The 16526-nt window shown below is 38.4% G+C and overlaps 6 protein-coding genes across 6 annotated transcripts; 3 read left to right on the top strand and 3 right to left on the bottom strand.

Annotated features, from left to right (window-relative positions):
* Positions 1-1781: 1781 nt before the first annotated feature.
* LOC104723694 (pentatricopeptide repeat-containing protein At4g14820-like) lies at positions 1782-4204 on the top strand. The gene is given in 3 exon segments (XM_087474993.1): positions 1782-2415; positions 2489-3905; positions 3908-4204. Coding segments are annotated over 3 exon segments (2178 nt in total). The 5' UTR covers positions 1782-1852; the 3' UTR covers positions 4106-4204.
* A 52-nt stretch (positions 4205-4256) lies between these two features.
* Positions 4257-4803, bottom strand: LOC104723693 (uncharacterized). Its single transcript, XM_010442083.3, has one exon. The coding sequence runs from the start codon at positions 4684-4686 to the stop codon at positions 4372-4374; it is 315 nt and encodes a 104-aa protein (XP_010440385.1). The 5' UTR covers positions 4687-4803; the 3' UTR covers positions 4257-4371.
* Positions 4804-6619: 1816 nt separating this feature from the next.
* On the bottom strand, positions 6620-7492 carry LOC104723695 (non-specific lipid transfer protein GPI-anchored 26-like). The gene is made up of 3 exons (XM_010442084.2): positions 7099-7492; positions 6979-7011; positions 6620-6910 (listed from the first exon to the last, which is right to left on the bottom strand). The coding sequence occupies exons 1-3, from the start codon at positions 7412-7414 to the stop codon at positions 6777-6779; spliced, it is 483 nt and encodes a 160-aa protein (XP_010440386.2). The 5' UTR covers positions 7415-7492; the 3' UTR covers positions 6620-6776.
* Positions 7493-7866: 374 nt separating this feature from the next.
* LOC104728085 (non-specific lipid transfer protein GPI-anchored 25-like) lies at positions 7867-9024 on the top strand. The gene is made up of 3 exons (XM_010447118.2): positions 7867-8308; positions 8401-8457; positions 8542-9024. Exons 1-3 carry the CDS (start codon positions 7927-7929, stop codon positions 8757-8759), a joined length of 657 nt encoding a protein of 218 aa, XP_010445420.1. The 5' UTR covers positions 7867-7926; the 3' UTR covers positions 8760-9024.
* Positions 9018-11028, bottom strand: LOC104723696 (proteasome subunit beta type-2-B). Its single transcript, XM_010442085.3, has 3 exons — positions 10693-11028; positions 10480-10603; positions 9018-9490 (listed from the first exon to the last, which is right to left on the bottom strand). Exons 1-3 carry the CDS (start codon positions 10848-10850, stop codon positions 9158-9160), a joined length of 615 nt encoding a protein of 204 aa, XP_010440387.1. The 5' UTR covers positions 10851-11028; the 3' UTR covers positions 9018-9157.
* Positions 11029-11135: 107 nt separating this feature from the next.
* Positions 11136-15205, top strand: LOC104723697 (DExH-box ATP-dependent RNA helicase DExH16, mitochondrial). The gene is given in 18 exon segments (XM_010442088.3): positions 11136-11250; positions 11328-11509; positions 11788-11947; positions 12119-12240; positions 12325-12445; positions 12447-12507; positions 12591-12731; positions 12869-12991; positions 13202-13279; positions 13374-13542; positions 13625-13737; positions 13818-13898; positions 13975-14040; positions 14124-14188; positions 14283-14328; positions 14430-14546; positions 14627-14718; positions 14806-15205. Coding segments are annotated over 17 exon segments (1704 nt in total). The 5' UTR covers positions 11136-11250; positions 11328-11442; the 3' UTR covers positions 14888-15205.
* The last annotated feature ends 1321 nt before the right edge of the window (positions 15206-16526 follow it).

The following is a 16526-nucleotide window of genomic DNA, read 5'->3' as shown; positions in this document are numbered from 1 at the left end:
CAAATGTGAAGGTGGTTTGGGTTTTCGTGCTTTATAACAATTCAATGACGCAATGTTGGCTAAGCAGTATTGGCGACTAATTCATTTCCCGAATTCCCTGATGGCTCGGATCTTGTGAGGTAGATATTTTCGGAAGAAACATCCCTTACAGGCTAAGAAGCCATACTCCCCGTCGTTTGCCTGGAAGAGTATTTATTCAACTAAAGGTTTGGTGGAACATGTATCAACGTGGGCGATAGGTTAGGGCTGTCATGTTTCGGTATGGCGAGATTTTTGGATACCGGATATTCAACCAAGACCAGCTAATGGCCGAGGGAGATTGTTACATCCCAATTTAATGGTTAATCATTTGATTAATCCAATCACTAAGGAGTGGCATATGCCAATCCTTGAGGAGTTCATGGACCCGATGGATGTCCAGATTATTCAAACTATGGAGATCAGTAATTTTTTTAAACCAAATAAATTGATTTGGCACTTAACTAAATCAAGGAAATATTCGGTCAAATCGGGTTATCGGCTAGCACGTGAATTAATTAAAGAGGTTGAATATGGACCGACGTGTTCGCCCCTTAGGTCACAAGCTTGGAAACTTGAGGTCCCCCCGAAGGTTCAACATTTTTTCTGGCAGATTGCCTCTGGTTCCCCTCCTGTGATGGAGCGTCTTGCTTCTCGGGGTGTACGGTGTGATACCTTGTGTAAACGATGTGAATTGGAGGTGGAGACTATAAATCATGCACTCTTTGAGTGTTCCCATTCGCGTCGGATCTGGGACTTATTCCCAGTGGATTTAAATTATGGGGGTTTTCCTTTTGGTTCAATTTATTCGAACCTAGATTTTCTATTTTGGCGGGCGCCATCCCCGTCGAATGCACCGGATATACGCCCCCGCTTATCGTGACTTGTCTAGTCAATTTGGAAGGATAGGAATAAAAAAGTTTTTCAGAGAATTGAGGCAGAGCCAATTGATGTCATTAATCAGGCGGCCAATGATAATTTGTTATGGGAAGAGGCCAAGTCTTTCTACTCGGACTCCCTAGATCCTTTGCCTTTGGAGATTTGGGATCCTTCTCCCCGATGTCAGGTTGATGGATCTTGGAAGGCGTCAGATCCTTTTGTAGGTCTGGGCTGGTAGTTTTGTAATAGTGAGGATACTACGTTGTTATTGGGAGCACGGAGTCAGCGACACAGTCCTTCCCCCTTTACTCGGAGCTTCAGGCTTTGATTTGGGCGATGGAATTCCTACTGGCGGCGGGTGTTGACTGTCAGAGTTTTGAGACGGATTGTGCAGAATTAATGGCAATGGTGCAGTCCCCCGATGAATGGCCAGTTTTCTCCAATCTGTTGGATGATTTCAGCTTACTTCGACCATCTTTCCCATCCTTCATGCTTTCGAAGATCCCGCGGACATCAAATATACGGGCAGATTGTCTTGCTCGTTCTTCGAAGTCTTTATCTTTTAAAGTTTACTTTGTAAACTCTTACACTCCAGTTTGGACAACTAATCTTGTAATTATTTTCTAGATTAATGTTTGGTTGAAAATAAATAAATAAATAATAATTTTATGCCATATATGTAGGTGTATGAAAGAATAATTTTCGGACAAAATTATATTATCGAATCATTAACTAAAAACAACTTCAAAATGTAGCTAAAAAATAGAAATATACTCTAATATAATTAAGATAACTTAACTATAAAATCTAAGAAATAAATACATCGCAGATTATAATTAGTTAACAAAAGTCTAATAAATTTATCCTTTCTGCAAAAAAAAAAACTTTGTAAAAACAGTTTAATAGAAAACAAACAAGAAAATCACACATCCGAAAAAATCGAAATAATGAAATCATGCACCGTCCGATACACTCAACCGCCGTCTCCGCCGCAGATACCATTCTGGAGAAACTCTCACACTGCAAAACACTCAACAACGTCAAGCAACTCCACGCCCATATCCTCCGTACAGTAAACGACGACAACCTCAACTCCTTTCTCTTCAACCTCTGTATCTCTTCTTCTTCCTCTATCAGTCTCAGCTACGCTCTTTCACTCTTCTCTTCTATTCCCTCTCCGCCGGAGTCAGCAGAGTTCAATCCCTTTCTCCGGGATCTCTCTCGTTCCAATGAACCCAGAGCGACGATTCTGTTCTACCAGAGGATTAGACATGGTGGTGGTCGTCTTGATCAGTTTAGTTTCCCTCCGGTTCTCAAAGCGGCTTCTAAAGTCTCGGCCTTTTTCGAAGGTATGGAGATTCACGGCGTTGCGTTCAAGATTGCAACTTTGTCTGACCCGTTTGTTGAGACTTGTCTTATGGATATGTATGCGACTTGCGGTAAAATTAACTGCGCTCGTAAAGTGTTCGACGAAATGTCTCATAGAGATGTTGTTACATGGAATATTATGATTGACAGGTTAGGTTCATAAACAGAGTGCAATGTAGTTTTCTTATCTTCTCTAAAGTTGTTAACTTTAATTTGTTTGTAGGTATTGCCGGTGCGGTCTTTTAGATGAAGCCTTTAAGCTTTTTGAGGAGATGAAGTGTTCTAATGTGTTGCCAGATGAGATGATACTATGTAACATTGTCTCGGCTTGTGTTCGTACTGGGAATATGAGCTATAACAGAGCCATTTACGATTTTTTAATAGAGAATGATGTTAGGATGGATACTCATTTGTTGACTGCTCTTGTTACTATGTATGTTGGAGCAGGCTGTATGGATATGGCAAGGGAGTTTTTTAAGAAGCTTTCAGTGAGAAATTTGTTTGTTTCGACAGCCATGGTTTCTGGGTATTCAAAAGCTGGGAGACTCGACGATGCCCGGCTTATATTTGACCAAACGGAAGAGAAAGACTTGGTGTGTTGGACCACAATGATCTCAGCTTATGCTGAAAGTGATCATCCTCAAGAAGCTTTAAGAGTTTTTGAGGAAATGCGTCACTCTGGGATAGAACCTGATGTAATTACCATGTTCAGTGTTATATCAGCTTGTGCGAGCCTTGGTACTCTGGATAACGCGAGATGGGTTCATTGTTACACACATCTTAACGGGTTCAAGTCAGAGTTGTCAATAAATAATGCTCTCATTAACATGTATTCGAAATGTGGAAGTTTGGATGGAGCTAGAGACGTGTTTGGGAAGATGCCAACGAGGAATGTAGTGTCATGGAGCTCTATAATCAATGCCTATTCTATGCATGGAAAAGCCAATGAGGCGCTTATCTCATTCGCCCGGATGAAGCAAGAAAATGTCGAGCCCAATGATGTTACTTTCGTAGGAGTTCTCTATGGTTGTAGCCACTCGGGACTAGTTGAAGAAGGGCAAAAGATTTTTGCGTCAATGACTGATGAATACAATATTACTCCAAAACTTGAGCATTATGGATGTATGGTGGATCTCTTTGGTCGAGCTAATTGCTTACAAGAAGCTCTTGAGGTTATAGAATCAATGCCAATGGCGCCTAATGTAGTCATATGGGGATCATTGATGTCAGCTTGTAGAGTCCATGGGGAGCTTGAGTTAGGTGAATTTGCAGCCAAACACATCCTCGAGTTGGAGCCTGATCATGATGGGGCTCTTGTATTATTGTCCAATATATACGCTAGAGAACAGAGATGGGGCGATGTAAGGAAAATGAGACGTGTTATGGAGGAAAAGAATGTGTTCAAGGAGAAAGGTCTTAGCCGGATTGATCTAAACGGGATATCACACGAGTTTCTCATTGGTGACAAGAGGCATAAGCAATCAGATGAGATTTATGCAACGCTAGACGAGTTTGTAAGTAAACTCAAGTTGGCCGGTTATGTTCCACACTCTGGTAGCGTTTTGGTTGATGTTCAAGAGGAAGAAAAGAGGGATTTGGTTCTATGGCATAGCGAGAAGCTCGCGCTCTGCTTTGGGTCTGTCTGATGAATAAGGAAGAAGAAAAAGAGAAAATCTCGTGTGGTGTAATTAGGATAGTAAAGAATCTGAGGGTCTGTGAGGATTGTCACACGTTCTTCAAGCTCGTCTCTAAAGTGTATGAACGAGAGATCATAGTGAGAGATCGAACTAGGTTTCACCATCATAAAGACGGTCTATGTTCTTGCAGAGATTACTGGTGAGAGTAGTCATTGGCAATATTCTATTTTATAATTATGTATATTATATAGTTTTAGACACAACAGTTTACATACTAAATAATCTAGGTTTCTTCAGTTCCATTTGCAACTATTTTGGATTAGCACAAAGATTAGCTAAGGTAACACGATACGGTTCCAACCAATCATCTCCAAAGATTACTTATTCGTTTTTATCATATTTTACATTAGCCAACACTAAAAGAAGAAAATGAAAAAAAAAAGAGATGAATACACACAATTATGTGCTGTTAATTAGATCTTCCGCACTTTTTGGACGGCTTCGGCGATAACTCACCGGACCTCCTCCGTAGCATCTGTCTCATGCCGTCGGCCACAAGTTCTGCCGGGTTGGCGTTAAACTTGCCACAAAACGACACGTGAGCATTCACAGCTTCCTCCACCGTCGTCGTCTTCGGACTACGGCTGAATTCATCACTCACCGCCTCGGAGCAAAGCCCACAAAGCCATTTCCCGGCGAAGTTAGCTTTGACATTACTAATGTAGTGTTGTGTACAATCTTCCGTTAAGCCGCAACATTCACATGTCACCGATTCAATCTCCATTATTGAACCAATCTATAGCTCCAAATCTGAAAGAATTATGTATTCACAGTTTTCAGAATTTATGATTCTCTCTATGGAATGCTTTCGTGGATATATATGAGAATGTTGAACACAAAAGCTAAATGTTATAAGTTATATACACGTAATAATACACATGTTGCATGGTGGGGTTTATATGTTGGCTCTAGACTTGGAACAATAAATAATATATATTCTAGAGAAATTGAGAAGTAGAGCAAATGCATTATTACACCTTGCAAATACATTATTACACCTTGCAAATACATTATTAGTATTAGTAATCGAGAAAAAGAAGTACATTGTCATAAAATCAAAACATAAAATTATTTCTAATGACCCTAGCTAGAGCTTTTTCAACTAACGCATGCACCACATAATTCCTCGATCTCAAGGTGGGGGCAGATAGAAGGATAAACTCAATCCGAACTTTGAAAGCAATATACGATTTCAATATATAGCAAAGAAATCGTAGGTTGTGACTTTTGATATGATATGTTTTCAGATGTGTTTAGTCCACGTTGATGAAAGTATTTATTACAGGATACCAATGTGTGTTGATAAATAAAGAGATTTGATATAAACAAAACTAAGGGAGGGAAAGAAGTCGCAATAATTGGCTCCATGTTCTAAGGGACATAGGATTGTGATTTGTGGAAATGGAGACAAAGGTGGTCTTGTTCAAGGGGTCCCCTTCTACCATTATTTGATGATCTTCATTTCATGCACATATCTATTAATTAATAACTAGTACTATATAACTTATAAACATAACCTACAAATTCATTATGATACAAAAAATGCATTCAATAGAAATTTATGGCTGTTCTGCAAAACCAGCTTATGTAGATGGCCGCCGAAAGATGCAATCGCGCACATAGGTTCTAATAAGAATTGGACTGGTTTTGTAGACTTTGCAGAGTCTTTTTTTTTTTTTTTTCTCGTCAATCACACATTTTAAAATAAGAGAATCACTAGTTAGATTAATAAAAAGTAGGTATTAGTTAATTTCGATTATCCTTTTTGCTTTGACTTCTCTAGACATTTGTTTGAGTCTTGCTAGAAAGTGTCTTCCAGGTTTCAGCCATATATAAATTGCTTGTCTACAATTTCCACATCATACATTCGTTCTTTCTATTGGTAGCATTATAGGATTATCACTATGCACTAATGTATAATAAGAAAAAATACCAAGACGAATAGACGATTTACAAGTTTGCAGCATAAAAATAGAGGAATTTTTTTTAGAAAGATGACAATTCCCTTCATAAAATTACCGGCAACATTTTTTTTTGTTTTTGATAGAGACAACACTCTGCGAAAAAGATTAGAGTGAAACATTAACATTTACGGTAGCGGACAAAAGCTTATATTTAGAAGTGGTGACTAAAATAGCAACAATACATGTGTTACTGACTGAGATAACAATTTGTACTCATACAATGCATGTGTTTGTGTAATTATCAATCGTCCTCCCTCGAGATTTTAAGTGATGTTTTAGACTAATATATATTTAAAAAGTATATCACTACAGCCTATCGCTCATAACTTTGTACCTTAATATCAAAACACCAACCAAAGAACTAGTCAATTATATTTTGAAGAAAATTAAGGAAGAAAATTAATTCGTTTTGCATGCAAACATATTCACTTAAAGTAGAACATTCATTTTGACCAAGTTTAATATCAAATGGAGGGAGTATGAGGTTATATTTCTTTTCTTAAATATAACAGGCCAAGATCAAATAAACCAAGACACCAAGTAAATAAATATATAACACGACATATCTATTGAAACAGTTGGTTATATTATATCAAAAACGACGCGTCTAATTAGCTCATTTGTTTTTAACAACAAAAAAACGTGCAAAGAATGATAACTTAATATATAAACATATCACGTATTTCAACCATGTTCTAGAAAAATAATGTTCAATATTGCATAAAGCAAAGAGATACAACGTAACACACTCTTTGCACTACAAACCAATACCACAATACACTGCGATTTAGTAGAGAGACTAAAAACAAATATGTTCTTTAGGCCAAAAGCTTTATGGGTAAAAAAAAGGTCAGTATTTGGCAAAGATTGTGATGTACGAAGCTGTGGTAAGGATGGCGAGAAGAGGGAACGAGAACTTTATCGAACTCCCATTAGATGATGACTTGTCTCCAGCTGGGACTATTTTTGATCCATGTCCATGTTCTGTTCATAGAGATAATTATGTCAGAATAGATACAATTAGGTTCCATATAAGTTAATTAGTTCATTACCTGAAGTTGCATGCGAATTATCCGAAGAACCACCTGAAAATGATAAAACTCTTAATGCGTGAGAGACTAAAGAAATCGAAAAGATGAATTTAATGGGAAGTGATGAGTCTTTATCTTTACCATTGCAGCGACTGGCAGGAGGAGTTTGAACATGACAAGCTTTAGGCAAAGCAAGAGCTTGTGTCTCGTTAACAAACATTCCAAGTTGAGAACCTCCACCTTCGAGAAGTAGACACAAACACTCAGAAGAATACCGGACAACATGAGCCAACTGGTTACAACATTGCTGAGACGGAGAAGAAGTGTTTTGAGTGATGAAGCCGAGGCATGGCGCCATACTGATTAGGACATCCGTGCAACTCGACGACTGAGCAGAAACTGTCGACATCACTGCCATTAACGCTACAAACAACACTAAACACATTCCAGGTTTCATGTTAATTTTTACTTGTGTTGCTCCAAAAAAATCTCTCAAGAATTTGTTTTAAATTTAGTTTGTTTGTGTATAATGGTTAGTGTTTTGAGTCTTTTGTAGGTACGTAAAGAAGTTGAGGCCGCAAGAAAAAGACGAAAAACAAGGATGTGGCTCAATTTGCATGACCAAAACTTTTCCAAACACCTTGTGAAAGAATTTGATTACGTTATTGTGACTGGTTAGTGTATAATACAAATTACGGGCTTTTAGCTATCATAATAAAAGCCCACCAGATCAAAAGCAATCTATACACGTGGAGGCACCTTAGTGGCCATTCACTAGCCAACTCAGCAGCATCAACAAAAAAATCAACCCAGGGGCAATCTCGTAACTTCACATAGAACCTCCACAAAGCTTTTTTATTTCCCGCCAGCCACCATCGTTATATACTCGTCGTCACTACAGACTCAGCCAAAGCTCTGTAACTAACTCATCACGAAGAAGAAGAGAGAGAGAGAGATCTGAAACAAACAATGGCCGCCACAATCAAAACCGTCGTCTTCATCCTCATACTCGCGATCCTCTTCTCCTCCGCCGTATACGCGACGCTTCAGGCACCTTCGTCTTCTTCAGCTCCACAGATCCTGACCTGTACGGAGGAGCTCGTCATGTTCTCTCCTTGCCTTCCTTACGTCTCCGCTCCACCTAACAACATCTCGGAGACTCCCAATCCTATTTGCTGCTCCGTTTTCACCTCGTCGATTCATTCCAGCGCCGGGAACTGCCTCTGTTATCTTCTCCGGCAGCCGATGATCCTTGGATTCCCGTTGGATCGATCTAGATTGGTTTCTCTTTCTCAGATCTGCACCGATCGGAGCTCCGAAGAATCTTTCGAGTCTCGCTGCTCGCCATCAGGTTTAATTTCGAATCCTTCTATTCCGATTGAATCGAATCGTACGTACATGTGTGAGTGAATTTTTAGGGATTTGATATGTGGTGTGGTGCAGAGTCGCCGGAGCTTCCGCCGCTTCAGAGTATGCAGTTCACTAATCCGTTTGTTCCCGGTGAGAAACGGATCATTCCGATGGATTCTGTTAAGTTTCGTTGATATGAATGAGACTGAGCTTCGTTTATGTCAAAATCTGCAGGTTATGTAGGATCCGCTTCTCCTCAATCGGTCGGCTTAGCACCGGAAATCTCACCAAGCTCCGATCAATTTTCACCGGAAACAGCTGCTGTGACACCACCACCACCACCGGCTCCACAATACAGCGGCTATCCAAAGATCAGAAACTTCTGGTCTCTATCGACCATCATCATGACTCTGGCCACTTCTATCCTCATCACACGCATCTGTATGGTATGAAGCTCTCTGTGCTTGCTTGCTTGCCTACTGCTTAGGTTTACTTCATCGATACATAGATTTTACCATTGGGCTGTAGTTAAAAGTCTTTCCTATGTTGAGTATGTTCAGCTGCTTTACTGTTACTATTAGTGTGGCTGTGTCAGCTTTGAGTAGTGTTTCCTTGAACAAAGATGATATAGTGGAAGAAGATGTTTAGGTTTTCCATTTCATTACTTTTTGCTTCATATTATACGCAAGAAAAAAAAAAGACAAAGTTCATTGCAAAGTTCAACACATGCATATCATCATCATTATCTAGGAACTTTTAATATCCAGGGAGCTTGAAAGTTCAACAGAGAAGTAAATATAAGCTCTGAGTAATAACATAAACGTCTAATAAACCCAATAAAAAAAACAACTCAGACAGCAGCGGTGGTGACGTCATTTACAGATAGACGCCAACCATACTCACGGGCTCCGTCCTTGTCGACAATCTTGATTACAAAGTTTGGTGGCGCAATGACCAGCCTTGACCTGATCTCGAGTATGCACTTGTCGACCAATTCAATGGCTTCTTCAACAGTCATGTCGCTGCGGTAGTGTCTGTCCATTGTTGAGAGAGAGAAGTATGAGCCGTAACCGAATGCTCCCTTATCAACCTTGTGAAGAGTTGCAATGTAGTCAATGTAGTATAGAGATGCGCCGGCTTCTTTGTCGTATCCAGCCATCAGGATGTTTACCGAATACGGATTCTGGAATCAAACAGAACAGACAGCAATGAGAAATCTCGAAACGTTTCAAGTGTAAGCAGTCATAAACAACCGAAAGAAACCACATAATTAATCAGATCTTTAACAATCTACATAGCAAAGGCTTCATGGGTAGCCACAGAATTAATCAGACCATTTAACAATCTATATAGCAAAAGCTGCATGGGTTACCCCACTGTCTAAAAGTTGGAATATTAACACAAAATGGGTAAAATAATCACAAATCAGTTAGGCTTGAGTATCAGATTTTCATAATCAAGTCACGGAAACCTTGAAAGGTAGCACAAAATTTTCTACTCGTGTATAATCCTTAGTAGAGGAAATAATAATTATTTATCAAGCTTGGCATAACAAAACTCTCAGGCTTTCTAAATTTTTGCTTCATAATTCTAAATTTCTTAACTTCATCCAACTCAAAGAGAAACTTGTGTAACATCCAAACATATAATACCGCAACAAAGTGTAGAATACTCTCATTGTCTTGCTAAACCACCTCGAATATTTTCAAAAGGCAACACTATGTCTAGATAACGAACACATTAGGTAAAATTTCCAATAGCCTTTAGCTACTCTGAGGTAATAAAAATCGTAATTGAAGATCTAAGTTCAACTAACTTCAGCTCATCTCAGAACTACTTGTATCAACAATGGTTTTACAACACCACACAAGAGGAACTGAAAAACCCACGGGGATAAGCTCATCAACTAGCATCAAGTATCAAACACCTTAATACAACCAAAACCACAGTATGACAGAGGAAACCTTCAACCAAATTTACATGAAACCTAAGAGGAAACTAAAATCATGAATAAGCAATCGATTTATCTACTGATCTTCCACTATCTCACTATTTCATAAAAGCATCCAAAGCAAAGAGATTACAAACCCTTTCATTCCCCAAATCTCATATAAAACTCCCAACCAAAACAATCCCAAAATTCTGAAAGATTGAAAACCCTAGAGAGCTGACCTTTCTCAAAGCAGTAGCGAGCTCTCCACGAGTGAAGTTAGCAGCAGCAGAAGTAGTCAAAGGGAGCCCATTACGGAACTGATACAGTGACACATTCTTCTGAACATACTCCGTAAACTGAACCCTATAAAGTCCCCAAAACACACAAAATCAAATCCTTAGTTACCCAACTGATCACATAGAGAGAGAAATGGATGAGGTTTATTTTTTTACCGGTCACCAGGCTCGCCACTAGCAGCGATGAGCTTGTGAGAGTCAAGAACCATGATCTTGTCTTCGTTGTTCTTATGGAGAAGGATACTATGAACTGCCGACGTATCCGCCGCCACGATTGCGAATCCATTCCCAACTAGACCAAATACGCACTCCATACTTCAGATCTGTTTCTTCTCAGACGACCAAACAAATTTCTCAGTTCGTTGTTTTCCGATTGATTCGTTTCTTCCGGTCGCTGGGTAGCTTATAGATCAAAGCGACTTGGCGAACAAGATGGGTTGATTTGCGTAACTCTATAAGATAGAGAAGGGTATTTTCGACAACTTACGTTACAATAAGGACTAATGTCTGAAATATCTATTTATTAAAGTAGGAGGGTGTAAGTTAGAGTAATCGGAAACATTCAGGGGTTGATTTGCAAATAAAAAAGGAACCTCTCGTTTTCTTCTCTCTCCCGCTTCTTGCTGAGTCGCCGACCCCTCTGAGAAGAATAAGGTCTAACAATGGAATCAACTTTGAGATTGTTCCCTTCAGTCAGTTTCTAAATTATAAAAGGTAGTATTTGATTTCATTTTCTCCTTTTTGTTTATCTCCTTCTCGATTTCAAAAGGAGTTTAATTTATGTATCAAAGCAAATGAAAGGTGACGGTGTGGTGATTCTACTTGAGCTGTATTGATCATGGTGAACAAGGGGTAAAGAAAAGAGTTCTGTTCTTCGTTTCAATAGCTACGACAATTTTTTTAAAAATGGCGTATTCTGCTGTTGTTGGGTTTCGAAAGGTTTCAGCTTTGGGGATTTCTCGTGTTCTTCAAGGTTGGGTCATCATCAATACCCTCTTTATGCTCTGTTTTTTTTTTTCTCTTTCAAGTTTGGTATTTTAGGAATTAATGGGAATTTATATAGTTGAGTCCAGTTTATAAGTGATCTTAGAAATGAATGACTAGTAAAAGTTTGAAACTTTAAAATTGGGAATTCGCAAAAATGTGAACTTTATGAGCTCTAACTACACTCGTTTCTGTGTAGTGTTTAGAAGAAGATTAGATTGGTTATGTTGTATCTTATAATGTCTTCGTGTTGGCTAAAATTTTCAGCTGATAAGGGAAGTTTGTGGCGGTTTCAATTGGAAACTCAGTTTGGTGAGGTTTTGAGATTAGGTTTATTGACTAGGAACTATAGAAAGAACTCTGGACCCCCAAAGTTCGACTTCACGGGGACGGAAGCTACCTCAAAGTTCGATTTCACTGATCTCACGTAAGACCAATACTTCTTGTAGATTCATTGTTTGATAAGACATGGATATTATGTTAGCTCCCTAATAGCAATGAACCGTGATTCTTGTTGCAGTTTCTTTGTTTAGATCTTAACTATGCTTTTGTTGTAGAGATACAATTAGTATTCATGTCATAACCTTGAAATTTTCAGCTGTCCTCATACATGGTATCCAATTGCTCGGAAGAAGAAGCGCAAGGTCATTCTACATGTTGGCCCAACAAACAGCGGGAAGACATATAGTGCCCTTAAGCACCTTGAGAAGAGTTCTTCAGGTATGCCTTTGAAGGTGACTACTAAACCTTTTGTTTTTTTTTTTGGAAAGCCATTCTTTGAACTGTTTATGATTTGCTTTGAAGGTGTATATTGTGGTCCGTTAAGGTTGTTGGCATGGGAGGTAGCTAAACGTTTAAACAAAGCAAATGTTCCTTGTGATTTGATCACGGGACAAGAGAAAGAGTTAAAGGAAGGGGCAACACACAACAGTTGAAATGGCTGATGTTACATCGGTCTACGACTGTGCCATCATTGACGAAATTCAGGTTAGTCCTGCTTAACCTCGGCTGAAGAAATTGTAAATAGCTGTTTGTTTTCTTATTCTTCTCCTTTATTTTCCTAATTTCAGATGGTGGGGTGCACACAAAGGGGGTTTGCATTTACTCGTGCTCTACTTGGAATCGCAGCTGATGAGCTACATTTATGTGGTGATCCTGCTGTCGTACCTCTTGTTGAAGATATACTGAAAGTAACTGGAGATGATGTCGAGGTATCATGTTTCTTCGAGCTAGAGTCCCTTTTTCTTGTCTAATCCTTTCTTTTCTTATCTATACAAAAATACTGTGATAGTTTTAAGACACCCTTGATTTAATCATGACCTATTGATTCCTTTTATTTTGTATTAAGGTTCATACATATGAGAGGCTTTCACCATTAGTCCCTTTGAAGGAGCCTGTTTCATCAGTTTCCAGTATTAAAACTGGGGATTGCCTTGTCACCTTTTCTCGAAAAGATATATATGCATACAAGGTTCGCAGTTATTTATCTTGTTCTCTCTTCCTGTATTTTTTTACATTTTTCTGCTTGAGTTTGCTGCCAGAAAGAAAAATAAGATTTTGACATCATACTAAATGCATAAATAGCCCTATCCTCTAAGCATCATGAGTATTGAATATTATTCTGTTGTCTTCATATACATATTCTTTTCTCTTAGTCTTCATCTTTTGTACCTTTTCGTAGAAAATAATTGAACGTGCGGGGAACCATTTTTGCTCTGTGGTTTATGGTTCATTGCCTCCCGAGACTCGCACGACACAGGTTTGAGTTCCGTACTTATTGGCTCTAGGCTTAACTGGATGGTCTAAGAATTATCTCTTTTGATTCCCCAAATGAAATGCTTTAAAATCTGCAGGCGACAAGGTTTAACGACGAGACCAATGACTTTGATGTTCTTGTTGCCAGCGATGCGATTGGCATGGGTCTTAATTTGAATATTTCAAGGATTATCTTCTCGACCCTCCAAAAATTTGATGGTACCGGGACCAGAGACTTAACAGTATCTGAGATTAAACAAATTGCAGGTATATTTCAACAACAAAAAACACAATTAAAGCTTCAAGAGTGATGGTATGTCCTTTCTAATGTTCTCATGTTCCTGCGTAGGGAGAGCTGGCCGATTCCAATCAAAGTTCCCTATTGGTGAAGTAACTTGTTTGCACAAAGAAGATCTTCCGTTGCTCCACGCGTCTCTCAAGTCTCCTTCACCTCTTCTTGAGGTTATTTTTATAGCATTAAGTTAGTTCTCTACATCTTTTTTCCTTCTCGTCTAAGTTTGCATAAAACTTCTATCATGCAGCGGGCTGGACTATTTCCAACATTTGACCTCCTGTGTAGGTATTCCCTAGCACGCCCTAAACACGGGTTGTACCAAATACTGGTAAGATACATTTTCTCCGTTGTTATGTTTGGTCCTTTTGAGCGGATCTGAAATCATGGCTCATTAACTTTGGCAGGAACACTTTGTTGAAAATGCTAAGCTGTCTTCAAACTACTTCATCTCTAATGTCGAAGACATGATGGTAAAGCTCAGCTATGATGTAGTTTTGTTCAGACATCAGAAAGAGAATGTTTTCTTAACACATATCCTAGTCTTTATTTTCAGAAAGTTGCCGCTATTGTTGATGAATTACCCCTCGGATTGCAAGAGAAATACCTTTTTGTGGTCAGGTAATAGCAAAAATAACAAATTTTTGTCTTTTCTGGATCCAATAAAATTCAAACAAATACAAGCTTTGACTGATCTAACGTTACTTGTGTGCAGTCCAGTTGATGTGAATGACGAAATTTCAGGTCAGGGACTTGCACAGGTAAAAACCGTAGACCTCTTTATCATTTTTCTTTTAAGTGATCGATAGTGGCATCGTTTTGTGCAAAACAATTGTTCATTTTTACTTTTTTCTTACATCAGTTTGCTCAAAACTTCTCAAAGGCAGGCGTTGTGAGACTCCGGGAGATACTTGCACCCGACAGAGTTAAGGTTCCCAAAACACCAACAGAACTCAAGGAACTTGAATCCATTCACAAGGTAACATCTCTCTTGTTCATTAACCAAACTCAAGAGAAAAGTTTGGATTTGTTTAGTTTAACTAGATGATGATTGAACAGGTTTTGGATCTGTACGTATGGTTAAGCTTAAGGCTAGAGGATTCTTTTCCTGACCGCGAAGTAGCAACTTCGCAAAAGTCTATCTGCAATTTGTAAGTAGCTAGAATTAGCAAAATGGCATTATCTTTTCCTCTGCTTTGCTCCACTTTTTGATCCAAAGTAACGACTGAATTGTACAGATTGATTGAGCAATTCTTAGAGGGAAATAGATTAAACTCTCCTACCTGCGTCTCACGATATCTAAGGCGACAAAAATTCTGAGAATACACTTCAAGCTTGGTTGGATAATTTTCTTGTTCTGTTCGTTGGTGTGGTCACTAAGAAAAAAGTAAAGCAAGTGATTGTGCTACAAGATCTTAACACTACTTGATAGTGGAGCAATCTAAAGTTGTCATGTGTTTTTAATTGTCAATTTAACAGTAGATAACCCATTTGATTTATTTGTTTATTTTACGACTTTGTTCAAGCAAACGACATGCTTTGAGATGTAAGACATATATAGCATGCGTTCCATAATATCATGTTGTAACATGAACCAATTCATGTTGTTGAATTAAATGATGAAATAAGTTTCTCTCAGTTCTTTTTAATTCTTTCTTTTATGACATTTTGGTTAGTTTGTACATTTCCCCAATAGACTATTTTCAAATTTTATGAGAACCCAAAAACACGTTTTCTGTGTTCACATGATGTTGCACAATCTTTTATAAGTGCAAATAGCTTAGCCACATCAATAATCTTATATGATATGATATGAGAAGGTTTTTATTAACTTTTGCTAAGGAGATGACACTTGGCATGTTATATATTTAATACATGTCCTCTTTTGTTGTTTAGACTTAAATAATTAAATTCATTTGTACTTTGGACCTAAGTAATAAGAGATCTATAAAACAAACAAAAAAATTCTTAATATTTCATTTTTCTCTTCTTCAATAAAAATCAGTTGTAGACCCCTTCTGATCTAAAGGTACCATTTATCGTTTTGTGGTTTCATCCTAGGAAAAAAACTGATTATAGTTTATTTTGAAATTCTAAATATGGGTTTCAGTCTTATGTAGGATTCAGGCAGAGGCGAAGCCAGTGAAGGAGGAGTCACACCCCTAAAATTTATAATTTTTTTTTAAATTTAGGCTTATATATATATATATATATTACATAAAGGGATGGCTCTGGTTCGACAGAATCCTTGCATACTCCGAAGATGATAACTCATTGTCAAGTTGATGGTTCGTGGAAATCTACGAAACCAAATTCAGGATTAGGATGGTGGTGTAGTGATGGTGAGAATCAGAATTTAGTTATGGGTGCCAGATGTCAATGTCGCAGTGCGTACCCTCTTCATTCGGAGCTGGAAGCATTATTATGGGTGATGGAGTGTATCCTTTCGAGAGGCATTGATTGTCAGAGGTTCGAGACGGATTCTGCAAAGTTAGTTGCGATGGTGCAAGCTCCGGAGGAGGGGCCGGCCTTCTCAACGCTTCTTAATGAGTTCCAGGTTCTTAGTGCATCCTTGCCTCCTTTTACCCTTTCCAAGATCCCAAGGACGTCCAATGTGAAGGTTGATTGTTTAGCTCGTTCTTCTAGAACGTTATTGTCAGAAACGATTTTTGTAAACAACTTTACTCCAGTTTGGGCAACCAATCTATGAGTTTTATTTTAATTAATGTTAGGTTGGAAAAAAAAAACCTAAAACTTTTGGCCTAAAATATGACCCGAAAAAATTGATGTCCTAATCTTTAACTTAACTTGCTTGGCCTATAGGTATAGCCTTGAACCATGTTTTATTTTTACTTCAGGGTATAGGTATGGGTATGGCCTAATCGTGTTTGTTGGTTATTGTGTTAAAATTACTACATCATGAGAAAAATGAACTATATTTAATATGTCGGGCATGTTA

The sequence above is a fragment of the Camelina sativa genome, chromosome 11, assembly GCF_030686135.1.
Source record: "Camelina sativa cultivar CO46 ecotype springtype chromosome 11, ASM3068613v1".
NCBI lineage: Eukaryota > Viridiplantae > Streptophyta > Magnoliopsida > Brassicales > Brassicaceae > Camelina > Camelina sativa.
This window is presented reverse-complemented; position numbering and strand designations above follow the sequence as displayed.

Coding starts and splice junctions, on each gene's coding strand:
- LOC104723696 (XM_010442085.3), bottom strand. CDS start 10,850: ATGGAGTGCGTATTTGGTCTAGTTGGGAATGGATTCGCAATCGTGGCG. Junction 10,604..10,692: donor AGTGGCGAGCCTGGTGACCG/GTAAAAAAATAA, acceptor GGGACTTTATAG/GGTTCAGTTTACGGAGTATG. Junction 9,491..10,479: donor TCGCTACTGCTTTGAGAAAG/GTCAGCTCTCTA, acceptor GTTTGATTCCAG/AATCCGTATTCGGTAAACAT.
- LOC104723693 (XM_010442083.3), bottom strand. CDS start 4,686: ATGGAGATTGAATCGGTGACATGTGAATGTTGCGGCTTAACGGAAGAT.
- LOC104728085 (XM_010447118.2), top strand. CDS start 7,927: ATGGCCGCCACAATCAAAACCGTCGTCTTCATCCTCATACTCGCGATC. Junction 8,309..8,400: donor GTCTCGCTGCTCGCCATCAG/GTTTAATTTCGA, acceptor GGTGTGGTGCAG/AGTCGCCGGAGCTTCCGCCG. Junction 8,458..8,541: donor CACTAATCCGTTTGTTCCCG/GTGAGAAACGGA, acceptor CAAAATCTGCAG/GTTATGTAGGATCCGCTTCT.
- LOC104723695 (XM_010442084.2), bottom strand. CDS start 7,414: ATGAAACCTGGAATGTGTTTAGTGTTGTTTGTAGCGTTAATGGCAGTG. Junction 7,012..7,098: donor TCCTGCCAGTCGCTGCAATG/GTAAAGATAAAG, acceptor TATCATTTTCAG/GTGGTTCTTCGGATAATTCG. Junction 6,911..6,978: donor TAATTCGCATGCAACTTCAG/GTAATGAACTAA, acceptor CTCTATGAACAG/AACATGGACATGGATCAAAA.